The sequence below is a fragment of the Colius striatus genome, chromosome 7, assembly GCF_028858725.1.
Source record: "Colius striatus isolate bColStr4 chromosome 7, bColStr4.1.hap1, whole genome shotgun sequence".
NCBI lineage: Eukaryota > Metazoa > Chordata > Aves > Coliiformes > Coliidae > Colius > Colius striatus.
In genome coordinates, this window is record NC_084765.1 from 12666348 (window position 1) to 12679673 (window position 13326).

The window sequence follows — 13326 nt, forward strand, 5'->3', positions numbered from 1 at the left end:
GGCTGGCTACTGATATTCATTACTAACCAATCTTGACACAATGGAGAAATTCCAGAGGACTGGGAAAAACTATTATGATGTCAGTATTTCAAATTATTAAATTGGATCATTAGGATAATTTTAAGTCAGGGGAAGATAATGAAAAACTTGACACAGAATGAAACTTGTAAATATAACTAATACTGATACAGATTTATCAAAAAGACAGTTTGTCAAATGTATTTGATTGCTTAAATGAGACCGTAAGTTGGCGATGGTGTAAGTATGGATTGATATTCTGAGGCTTTTATAACGCGTTTTGATTTAGAAACCAGAATGACATATAATCAATATGATTCTCATTAAATGATTAAAGACTAACCAGGAGTTGGATCTCAAAATACCTCAGCAAAAGGGAATTATCACAGGCCAGCTGCATTTTGAGTGTAGTTCCTGCAAGAGCAGGTTCTTAATTTTTTTTAATCCTCTTATCCACTTGCTCGGATTAATTGAGTCATGTTTTAAGCAAAGATTTGTCCTGCAGTTCTTGCAACCCAGAAGGCAAGCCTAGATACTAAAAAAGCCCTGGCTGGCTGATCTAAAAGTAGAGTGGGATATACGAAGAATTGCCATGAGTTCAGACCTGTAGCCCTGAACTCTTCTGTTTGGTATTGCTTCATACTTAAAGCATCTCCATTGCATTGATTCCAATTTTTACTTCAGCATTTCCTAAGCACTGAACATCTACATATGCAGGTATCCAGAAAAGCCTCCTAAGCCTCACTATTTGCCAATATCTTAGCAGTGGTTTACTCACCGTTTTCAGTGTTCCCAGTGCACAGCAATCAGGCTTATCTCCTTCTCCTCTTTGAATCTGAAATCTCTGCAGACAGTTATTCAGCAAGAGGAGTGGCCTGTCCACCGTCTGCAGAGCACCAGGAACACATGCTTGAGATGTTCTCTGTGGGACATGTGGGTCTGACTACTCTCAGACAGACTAAGTAATTTATATATTGACTTGCTGCATCTTAAGTAAGTCAAGAGGCTACTATGTAAGTTAACTGGTATTAGCTGTGTTTGATCCTCTTCTTTTACTACTTCAGAAAAAAAGGAAGTATTTCTGTTCAGTATAACCTAAAAACATATATCAACAGAAAAACACCAATTCCTGCCTTTGCACTTTCTTGCAGCTCAAAGTTGAAGCATGAGCTGTATAAAGAACAAGGTCTAATATTCACCCCATCATTCATCCTTAAAAAGCCACTTGCTTAGTGTGTATTTTGTTCTGAACCCTATTCTGAGGCCTTACTTATCCACACGTGGTGAGGACTGAACATACCATGTTTAGAGTATCAGGTTCTCCTGCAGGGCCTGCTTGCATAAATCTTTTCCAATAACCATAAAGCAATAGCTATCAAGAATAAAAAGTGAAGCTGGCAGAAGTCAAGAGCAGCTGTTATGCCTAAAGCTTCTGTCTACAATTCATTTAAAATCCGTTTCTCTCCACTTTATCCCCTTCCCACTCCCCAGAAGGTCTCTCCTCTGGTAAGACTCACAAGCACCTTATTTTCTTGACTCATAATACAGTTGCATGTGAATCTGATAACACAAACAATTTTTTTCAGACTACTTAGGCAGAGATTAATCATTACATAATGCTTTGTATTGGAAGAGAGTGGAGGACAGCTGTCTGGAAATGCAATCAACTTGCAAAAAAGATTGTTCTCATTGTCAGGAGTGTGGCAATAATTGAACACTTCGTATATGCTACTAAATGAGAAGCAAGCCATAAAAGATCTAGAGAGTGAATTCAGACAATTACCTGATTCTCTAGAAAATTATGACCAACTGGGAAGACAGAACAAACAGAAAGATTAAAAAGACAGTTTGTAAGGGTTGGAAACAATAGTTTATTCTGAGTTATAGAAATTTAAATAGCTACATTTAAAAACTTTTTATCTGTAAATTTAATGGAATAAAGAATAGTTTACCCAGAATAATTGAGATTTCTGTGGATGAATCTGTGTATAAACATTTTCAGCCATATTCTCCATGCTCATAAAAATACCCTCTCAAAGCAGAATGGCTTGCTAAATAATGAAATATTTAAAGCTGAATAAGAAGTTAGATTCAAAACAGACTTCTGGAGTGAAAACATCAACTTTAAACACAGGATGTTTCACGTTTCTGGTTGAGGTGTTTTTTTGTGAAAAACAAGTAAAAAGAAACTATTAACTTGTTCAGAAATAGTTAGGATTTATCTGTAAGTCCTTTAAATGTTTGTTCTTCTGACATGAATACATTTAGAAATAGAAGGCAATCATCAGCTACAACTTGGACACTGTGCTCCACCTGACAATCTAGACCTCTGTCTTCACCGTCTTTCTGCACAGATGAGGTACGGCTGTGGCTGTAATGTCATGCCTAATCTTGGTTTAAGATCTGGAATCACGCCATGAGGAAAACTCAGGTGAAATCGTTGCAGTAATGAAGTGAAAAACAGAAACATTTCCATTCGAGCTAGCTGTTCTCCAAGACAATGTCTTCTTCCTGGATTGAAAAGGTTTTGGAAAGACTTAAAATGTGTTTAATTACATTTTCATTCTTATTATGAACATCAATGGTCCCGTCCATGTTCTAAGAGCAGTTGTATGAATTTGGTGGTAATATTCTGTAAGAGAGGACAGATGACAATTCACAGCAAGGAACAGACTTTAGACAATTTATTCCTCCCACTACACAAATGCCATTGCCACAGTCAAATTTCTTTAGATAACCTATTAGCTGCTTTTGTTTTGAAATCCCAATCTAGACAGATATTTTTAAAAACTGATACTATGAATTTCAGCCTTTCTCCCCTACTATTTTCTTAATTACATCTCCTGTCAGTGATTATTACCTGTTACAGTAACTTAGTAAGTAGAAAGATTTGAAACAGGTCTGAACAATGCCTCTAAATATTAGTTCCCAATCCATGTATAATAGTTACAGGGAGTAAATGTTGTGAAAGACACAGATGAATGGATCTGGAACTGGTAAGGTCAAACAGGCAAAAAGAAATGTATTAGAATATGCAATATAGATGGGCTTTAACAAATCTAACTTTGGCCACTTAGATGTTGTGGATCAATTCCAAGGGAATTGTCTCCTATTTTTGGAGAAAGAGTATCTCAGATAAATAAACTAAGTCACCCTCTCTACAAGGCTGACTTTCTATGGACTGCAGAGGAAGCCGTGGCAGTTAGCTTATATGGAACCCCTAATTTTTTTTGGCTGATATTCATATGTATAGTAAATTCTCCACTCTTATAGGCATTACAAGACAAATCCATAATGATTTAGGTCTGCCAGGATATTTCTTCAGGACAGAAAGCAGTGCAAAATGCTGACATCCAAGCTAGCTGTGAATAAAATCTGCAATTTCTGGTGCTGATCCAAGTGCTGAAATTTGAAAGCTGGTTGTGTAATCACTAGTATGTAATGACTTTAGCAGCAAATTACTATTAATTGTGAAATAAATACCATTTATTGTACTGCAATGACTTAAAATACATTCACTCCTCAGATATTGTGCTGGCTTTTGTGTTAGTTTATATATAATAATGAGCTCATCTATATAAAAGATGTTATGCCGACTTGTCCGGAGTGCGTTGTATTGAATATCTGTAAAAGAACTGTTTCATAAGAACTGTGAATATTTTATCTCATTCTGTCCATTCCTGATTGATTGCCACCACTTATATGTTATACATCTCTAGGTTTATGAAAAGGAACAATGGAAGGAATCACTCTTACCTAGTGAAAAAGGAACAAATGCATCTTTCTTGACAAACTGCCCGCTACTGTCCAAAAACCTCTCAGGAAAAAACACTTCTGGATTGCTCCAGTATTTTTCATCAAAATGAACAGAGTAGAGGTTTGTAATGACTGTAGTGCCTTCAGGAATAGAATAACCACGCACGACAGTATCCTTGGAAGTTGCGTGAAAAATACCCAGTGGGACTATATTACAGAACCTTAGAACTTCATGTAGAACAGCCTCTGTGTATGGCATTTTGCACTTCTCTTCTAAGACAGGCATTTTGTTTGGGCCGATGACTAAATCAATTTCTTTTTGAACTTGTCCTGTTAAGAACAGGAATAAAAGCTGATGTTTATTGTGTAATATCCTTTCCTTTTTAATTCAAGCTGTAAAATACATACTTTTAAAAGGATTCTGAAACATGAAATACATAAAACACAGTAACTTATAAGCTTTTAAATTCAGACTCTGTATTCTTAACTTTCTATTGTCTAGTGCTATAACATTTACGAATTGTCACAATGTAAAATCATTCACTCTTAAAATATCTGATACAACACAGTAAGAGTTAAGAGAGACAGGAGTCTAAATGTAACTGGAGAGGAATAAATTCAGTCACTGGGGTTTTTTAAGCTATTTTAAAAATTTAGTTCACAGTTTATTTAAATGATTCAAACTACCTCTTCCTTTTCCTGATACACTTTCTTTGGTGAAACTCTCAAACACCTCCTAACTAAAACAAAGCTGGACTTTTACAATTCAGATGAAAAAATGTAAAATTATGAGCAATAGCAGGAAAGCTCTACCAGAGTCACCATCTTTTTCATCCTGAAGTGACAATAATTCACTTCAAATAGAGGTGAAAAGCAGCTTAGTGCAAGAACATCCTTTGATGTAGTGGTATATCAGCGTATATTGCAGTACTTGGACAAAGAAAGTCTAAATAATGAAAGATAACAGTAATTTTTGGTTCTAACTAGATGAACTGATTTTGAACACCAATTGTATTGGAAGATCTGAGATCAAAAGATTATTTTAAGCTAGTGGATCTCTACAAAATTGGTCAATACATAGGAGAGACAAAACTAGAAAGTTTTCTTTATTCAAAACCAGATCTTGGTCAGCTCTTAACAGAGAAAGGAATAAGGATGTTCTGGTTTTCAGATGTGAATATTGTTAATCAGATATGACAGACTAACCAGAAACTTTGATTTAAGTGAGACCTATTTGCATTTGGGCTTTTTACATAATGTAAGGCATAATATATCCTATTGACTAATTATAACATTTAATGCATTTTCAATTCAAATACAGACAAAGTATGTATGCAACCTAAAATATAAGTACCTATAAAATCAGATTCTGCTTTTTTCATTTCGTTGAACGTGGAGTTTTTTGGTAGATTTTCTTGCTATACTGTGTGAAGTATACACATGAATCACTGGAAGTCAGAAGCATAAAAGTAGTGTTTCATTTTTAAAAAAACACTTGTTTTACAACCTCTGAAATGCACTGACTGGTTAAAAACAGCAATCACAGTTTTAAGCTTCCACACAAAAAAAAATTAGCAGTACTTTGTGAGCTGAAGCTACACATCTCTCCTAAGCGTGTTCCTCAAAGTTTTTTAAATTAACTCAAATTCTGTTAGATCTTGCCTTTAATCCAAGGCTAGAAGGAAGTTCTCCTAATTTTTAGTTTCCTCGTGTATTAATCAACTACCCAAAATAGTCAAGTAAAAGAAAATAAGAAAACATGAGTGAACTTTAGTTCTTCTTACTTAGAACAGGTATTTTAACCAGCTCGGTGAATATGAGACTTAAACTAATGATAAAAGCAGTAACAAAAGAGCTTTGCCATCAACTTCATTATTAAATCTTGATGATTTTCATTGTTTATAGCAAGTTTGGCCTTAATGTAAGTTATCATCCTAATTTAATTTTCCTTTTTTTCCAAGTAAAGCTTGAAAATCTCTAACTTTAAAACAATAATTGTTTTTTGTCCACCTAATGAAATTAAAATTTATTCTCCTGAGAAAATCAGAAAGTGTACAGTCAGGCACCTGCTACCATAAGAAGAAAGTATAATCTTCCATACATAAAGCGATCTAATTCCTATGCAGAACTTTGGATCTCAAGAGCCTTATAGCCAAAGGAAGTGTTGTTATCGCATTGTGAAATGTACGTGGAGTTTTCACCCCACGGTGAAAGTGATGTTAGACCAATATTGTTTGGTCAAAGTATAAGTAGTAACTTTCCAAGTTAACTAGGCTACTCTAAATACTGAAAATATTGTTGAATTTAGTTGAACTAAGCACTGCTGAGGTTTTGATAGCAAAAGTGGTGGCAGCGAAGCAAGAAACATGACTGTTCACTTCTAAAATATCAGCTGCTATGTAAAATAACTGGGCTGATATTCAAACATCTATTACTGCTTTACTTCAGAATGACAGTAACACGTCTTTTTATTTTTAAATGCTGCTTTTGTTCTTCCAGAAGTATAAACACACATGTTTATAACATGTAAATGTGTTGTGCATAGAGGCAGTTAAGGATAAAAAGAAATCATACTCAAACTATTACCAGAACCTGGTTTACATATTTGCTGGTGTTTTTAACATTTCTTATTTAGTTTGGCAATTTCATGCTTAATTACATTATCTGATTATTTATTAGCTAGTACATCTGCCAAACAATATTATGCATCACAACACTAAACTTAAATATGTTAGACATACTAAAGCTTCATAGAAATTTATTGACAAAATAATACCCTAAATTTTGTTATCATACTTGACTTTTGATATCTTCTTCTTCTGCATCTAAGATAAGCTTTTCACATCTGCCTGAAGTATATTTGGTAAATGATACAATAGAACAAAATACACAGACAATTATTATTCATTGCAGCACTTAGAGAAAGCATTTTAAATTTGCAATAAGACGTGAATCAGTTCCCAAAAACGTCAAAGTTCTTACCTTGAATGTTTGGATAAAGAGCCATAAATAACACTGCCCATCTTAAAACATTTGTTGTGGTTTCTGTCCCAGCTATGATGAGTTCTCCAACAGAGAAAATTAAGTTTTCTCTTGAATATGTAGATTCTGGATCATTTTCATTGCAATCCATCTCATCTAAATATGCATCTACAAAATGTCGAGGTGCCTGAGGCTTCCTGTTTTCAGAGACACGTTCAATGAGCTCATGAAGAAAGTCATAGACTTCTGCTGCATTTCTAAACAGCTGCTGGTGTTTCCCAAATGGCAAGATACCAATCCAAGGAAAAGCATTATATAAAAATACAGAAGCACTAGCAGCTAATTCAATGTTTTCACTAAAAATCTCAATCATGTGCTGAAATTCAGTATCTTCGTATGTAAAACGTTCTCCAAAAATAATCAAATTAGTAATGTTTGACACAGCATTTGTTATCAAGTGCTTAAGATCAAATGGTCTGCCTTTATATGTATCAATGGCATCAAGAAAAAACATAGATTCTTCTGAAATTTTGTGTTCAAAGGACCTTTGACCATATCCAAAAAGTCGAAAGGTATTTACAGCTAATTTGCGATGTTCTGTCCATCCTCTGCCATATTTACTGTTCAGTAAGCCTGAAAAAATATTTTGACACAGCATTTTATCCAACGCTTTATTTTTCCCCCATAAGATAATTGAGTTATTTAACAAGACAGAAATCTAGACAAAAAAGTTACACACATCTTTCTATGCAACACAGGTCAATAGCGACAATCCTTTACAAACAGTATCTTTAAAGAAGCATCAAGTATTTTGAAGCATCAAGTATATGAAAGAAGATAAAGAAGTAGAAGCAGTGGATAAAGTGAATGTTTCATGTGATCTCAAACCCATCTATTGGACAAACCCTGTATTTTTTATATAAAATAGATTAGCACTTACCTCCCATGTTTGTCAGCTTCTTAAACAAGGGAAGAGATGGTCTATCTGCAAAAATTTCGCTTTGATGAACAAGGCATTCTTTTACTGCATCGTAGCCATTCAGTACAATAGCAGATATACCTCCAAGATCAAGACTGAAGATCTTTGTGGGGAGAAAAAAAACAATTACAATTGTAAAATGCTGTAATAACCAAATCTTTAGAACAAATAATAAAAATGAGTAATTAAAAACATCACTGTAAAATGCAGACTTGAATACGGCACACAGAGGTGACGCAGCTGTGGAATTACACAGTAGAGTCTGTGTGAGATAACTTACTCTGTCAAAATATTAAGCAAATTAGCCCATGCTACATTCTGTGCTTTGCTGAGTAGTTCTCCAAAGTAAGGATGGAGGATGCTTTCACATAGTCATTAAAAATATGTGAATTTGGTACGACAATGCATATTTTGCAGAAAAAAATGCACTGTTCCCTAACATTACTAGATACAAGTAGCTATAATGTAACATAATCTGGACTTTAATAAATCCTTCAACACTGTTTCCCCCAGCTTCCTCCTGGAGAAACTGGCTGCCCATGGCTTGGATGGACCCACTCCATGATGGGTGAAAAACTGGCTGAGGGCCTAGCCCAGAGAGTTATGGGCAATGGAGTTAAATCCAGTTGGCGACAGGTCACCAGTGGTCTTCCCCAGGGCTCAAAGTGGAGGCCTGTTCTGTTTGACATCTTTATCAATAACCTGGATGAAGGAATCAAGCGCACCCTCAGTAAATTCACAGATGATACAAAGCTGAGCAGGAGTGTAGATGTGCTTAAGAACAGGAAGACTCTGCAAAAGGACCTGGACAGGCTGGAGTGATGGGCCAAAGCCAAATGTATGAGGTTAAACAAGGCCAAGTGCTCGGTCTTGTACTTGGGCAACAACAACCCCACGCAACACTACAGACTTGGGGCAGAGTGACTGGAAAGCTGCCCAGAGAAAAAGGACCTGGGGGTATTGGTCAATGGCCATATTAATATAAGCCAGCAGTGTGCCCAGGCGACAAAGAAGGCCAATGGCATCCTGGTTCCTATCAGAAATAATGTGACCAGCAGGACCAGAGAAGTAATTGTCCCCTTGTACTTGGCAGTGGTGAGGCCACACGTCGAGTGCTGGGTTCTGTTCTGGGCCCTTCATTGCAAGAATGACATTGAGGTGCTGGAGCATGTCCAGAGACAGGCAACACAGCTGGGCAAGGGTCTGAAGAACAAGTTGTATGAGGAGTAGCAGAGAGAGATGAGGGTGTTTTGTCTGGAGAAGTGGAGGCTGAGCGGAGACATGATCACTCTCTATAACTGACAGGAGGCTGTAGTGAGGTGGAGGTCAGTCTCTTCTCCCAAGAAAGGAGTGATAGAACAAGATGAAATGACCTCAAGTTGTGACTGGAGAGGTTAAGACTGAAGATTAGGAAAAGCTTTTTCACTTAAAGTATTATTAAACACTGGAACAGGCAGATCAGGTGTGTGGTAGAGTCACCATCCCTGGATACGTTTAAAAGATGTGTAGATCAGGTGCTTAAAGACATGGTTTATTGGTTGCCTTGGCAATGTTACATTAGTGGTTGAACTCCATCTTAAAGGTCTTTTCCAACTAAGATGATTCTACAAAAACATCATTAGATACAAGGTCTAGTTTTTATATAAGGACTAGAACTAAAGTCCATATATTGCCTACTTTCCTAATTTGTGGAGACTATTTCCACAGGCAGGAGGAAAGTTTTACTACTGTATCTGGTCCTCCTCCCTGTCTGAATAAAGGTAAATTCCAATAGCTTAATGTTTAAGGGCACTATGACCAAAGCTAGGAGTTCATAGCACAAAGCCTTCCAGCATGTAACTTAGTAATGGCAGACACTGAAGTGGTGTCAGTCGTGAAAACAACCAAGCTACACTCAGTCCTTTCTACCTTTGATACAGGACACCAGCTTACTTTACACAGGCTCCCCAAAGAAGGGATAGAAGCAAGAGCCATGATGACAGCATAGCCCAGCTACTCCCATCTCCTGTTTCCTGAAGTGGTTAGCACTAGATGCTTTGAAGATGCAATACACCCTACAGAAGGTACACACAGGATAAACAAAATTAAAATCTTAACCTAAATTTTGAAATTTAAAACCAAGTCTAAACACAAGATTAAAATCCTATATCCCTCTCCATACATAGCATTATAAACCTGTATTTTTACCTATACAAATCTCTACCTTCATCTCAGAGTTGACTTCCACAATATGAAATAATGTTAGCCTAATTCTACATTCCACGACAGCTAGGTTGTCACTGAAAGGGTTGTAAAGTTCTGGCACTGGCCACTGGATGGTGGACTCACCATCCTTGGAGGTGTTTAAAAGATGTGTAGATGTGGCACTTGGAGACATGGTTTAGTGGTGAACTTGGCAGCATTATAATGGCTCTTCTTTTTTTTATGTAAATACACTCCCTATGTATTTCTGAAAACCATTTATGAATTGTGTGTAATTTGATCATTGCTTATCTTTCTTTTTGTATCATTCCTAATAAAAAAAACCCGAAATCCTTTCATTGTATTTTTCCAGAGGCCCCCAAACCCTGCTGATATGCTGTCATTAAGTTCCCTCAATTTCTGCAGGATCCTTTCTGACAGCAGGTGACTGAACTACACACACTGTTCCAGGCAAGTGGAAAGGCTAGTTTATTTGATGATAAATTTATTTCCTATTTTCATTCAGTGTGTCCTGGTATTTTTCTTGACACACATTTGCTTTTATTCCATTGCCAAAATGAATGAAACGAAAGATCATCCTATCCTTTTGGTTCTGCAATTTAGCATGCTTTTAATGTGTGCACTTTGCTTCACTTCTCATTTATGGTAAGACTGTGACTTTGTTTCTACTGTAGGTTTCAGAAAGGATCTGGAGAAAAGCTTTAGATGAAAAGTTCTAGCAACAGTTTCATTTGCTTATTAGGAGTGTGCTATTTAACACTTCTAGCAGTTTGATGGTTGTGATTTTCTAGGCAAACCATCATTTGTTGGACACAAAACTCAGTCCTCCACAGACCTGTAGTGACAGCCCTGTTAAGTAAAACAATAGAGGTGTTTTTAAGTAGTCTGGAGATGTCCAGGCACACGATGGGCTGGCCAGGGCTGCCCAAACCTACATGTATGTGTGTTTCTGTATGTGTACGTATAGACTTTTAATAACTGATAGATCTAGTTTGGGTTTAACTCTTAGGAAGCTCCTAAGAATACACTGGCTGCTTGAAACTGGCTGATTAAAAAAACCAAACACCTGATATATACGAAAGTATGAAACAAATGAAAAATCCATTCTTACGTAGTTATACTAATTGACTGTAAGGGTTCCAAATAGCCCATCGAATGTACTTTGAAACAGCCTGGTTTCCGTTAAAACCAAGTGCCTGCTCTTTGGTTGTTGTTTTGTTAATTTCAAGCCCTTCTGGAGTTTCCAAGACTCGTGGATATGAAACAGGCAAGTCACTTTTGTTTGCAGCAGGACACCAGTTTAAGCATTGTACCAAAACAAACCAAACCGAAAGCACGGCTGTGTCCGCGGACCGCCCCCGTCCCTGCCCGCCCGGGAGGTGACAACCTCCGCTCCCCCGCCGCTGCCCCGGCTCCCGCGGAAGGGCCGCCCGCGGCACCGGTCCCGGCAGCGCCCTGTGCTGCGGGTCCCTTCCCGCTCCCGTTAGCCGCCGGGAGCCCCGCCCCCGGTGCCGCTGCCTGCTCCCCGGCGCGGCCGCCCCGCAGTGCCGCGCGCTCCCCGGCCCCGACAGCCACGCCGGGCCGGGGCCGTGCGGCGGGGCAGCTGCCCCGGCCGGACGCGCGGAGCCGCCGGTGCGTGTGCCGCGGCAGCGCCGCGACGGGGGCAGCTCGCTCGGCCGCCGCCCGCCCCGGCCCGGGGTCCCCGAGGAGGCGTCGGACGCCGGCGACGCGGCGGTACCTGCCCGTGGATCTGGCTCTGCCGCCGCATGTAGACGTGCGGCTGCTCCGCGCCCAGGGCGTGGATGTTACCGATGAGGGGCAGCCCCGCCGGGCCGGGCGGGAAGCCGGGCGGCCGCCGCTGCTTCAGCAGCTGCCGCACCACCGCCGCCAGCAGCAGCAGCAGGAGGCACAACAGGCAGAGGACGAGGCAGGTCCCGCCGGCCGCCGCGCTCGGGGGCCCCGCCGGCCCCATCGCCCCGCGCCGCTTCCTCCTGCCCCGCCGTCCCGCCGCCCCATTGGGCGGTGGCAGCCCCGCGCCGCGCTCATTGGCCCGCGGCGGCCCCGCCCCTCGCGTCAGGCAGGGCCGGGCCGCTGCTGCGGTTCCGCGTGGCGCGGGAGGGAGTTGCGGCGGCTGTGCCGTGGGCGGGAGCGCGCCCTGATGGCGCGACCGGACCCTGGGCACTGAGAGCTGTAACGAGCAGCTATTGCATCCTTGTTAAGCCGCTGTGAAGGCGAAACTCCACAGTGTCTTTGGCAGAGCCTCCTCGGGTCACGGGAGCCCCCAGCCAGTAAATCTCGCCGTGTTTCCCTCTTTGCCCTTTCCACCCGCAACACGGGGAACCTGCGCATCTGCCGTCCCCGCTGGTAGCGGCGCAGGCGGCAGCTTCCCCCGTGCCAGTACCTCCCGGCTGCGCACAGAGCGTCCTCGGGCCATCCGGGCCGGCTGACGGCAGCGCCGTCCGGGCCTCCCTTCCCCTCCCTGCGCTCCCCGGCAGCTGGCTGCAGGAGGAAACGTCCCTGACTCCTGTGACCAGGCGGCGAGGAAGTCACATACATAATACGTACGGGCTATTGTTCCTCGGCGGGATGATACCTCAGGAAAAGAGGGATCGAGTTACTGAAGAGACCAAGATCATTCACTGGGGTGCCAAGGAAAAAGTGCTGCTACGCAGGGTGCCATCCTGACAGAGCGCTTTACAAAGTTTTACAAAGATTTATTTCCACTCGCACCGCTTTTACTATCCCGTTACTGCTGTTTTACACGCTATTTCAGGCATAACAGAAGCATCCCCGCCCTGCTAAAATTTCTATTCGATGTGTTTCCACCTTTAGATTTCTTTTTTTGAGTTCAACTTAATATCTCTACATACATTCATAAGAACATTGATAAAATCTAAACTGTTAAAGAGTTTATGCTGATGAAGTCCATTAATAGCTTGACTGATAAAAATGCACTACTTCATAATCTAACCATTGAATGCTCCTCCTTTATGTTCCTATGACGGAGCGTTCTGCTTCAAATGTCACCATAGTGACCTCTGAGTACATGGCAGCAAAGCTGAGGAGGGCCACAGAAGGCAAGTGGTCAAGGACTCAGAGCAAAGGCTATCTCTTTGGGAGTGCAGAGGTGAGAGCTGTGGGTACAGCAGGGGAACAAGGAGGGGAGCTGGGAAGGGACAAAGTGTGACTGTTTGGCTGGCAGTCTGGCTGCAGGGCATCTACCAGGCTTTGAGGCAATTGAACTGGCTATCTGGGTGCTTGCTGAATAGAACATGAGTCTATGAACTGTAAAAAGAGAAAAGAATTCAAAGAGTGTACTTGCTCATGTTTGCCCAGGGTGGGCAGATTGAGAAGGAAAGGAAAATGCCACATGTACGTTACAGAACAAG

General features: G+C 40.6%; 1 protein-coding gene across 4 annotated transcripts; it reads right to left on the reverse strand.

The window, feature by feature from the left end:
* Positions 1-1899: 1899 nt before the first annotated feature.
* LOC104560569 (vitamin D 25-hydroxylase) lies at positions 1900-12411 on the reverse strand. Of its 4 annotated transcripts, none has more exons than XM_061999136.1 (5): positions 12339-12411; positions 7697-7838; positions 6757-7389; positions 3775-4104; positions 1900-2529 (listed from the first exon to the last, which is right to left on the reverse strand). In XM_061999136.1, exons 1-5 carry the CDS (start codon positions 12369-12371, stop codon positions 2354-2356), a joined length of 1314 nt encoding a protein of 437 aa, XP_061855120.1. In that variant the 5' UTR covers positions 12372-12411; the 3' UTR covers positions 1900-2353. The 4 variants fall into 4 exon arrangements, with proteins under 4 accessions (XP_061855120.1, XP_061855118.1, XP_061855121.1 ...); XM_061999134.1 differs by lacking the exon at positions 12339-12411 and adding an exon at positions 11676-11938; XM_061999135.1 differs by lacking the exon at positions 12339-12411 and adding an exon at positions 11676-11938 and having other exon boundaries at positions 2438-2650.
* Positions 12412-13326: the final 915 nt, after the last annotated feature.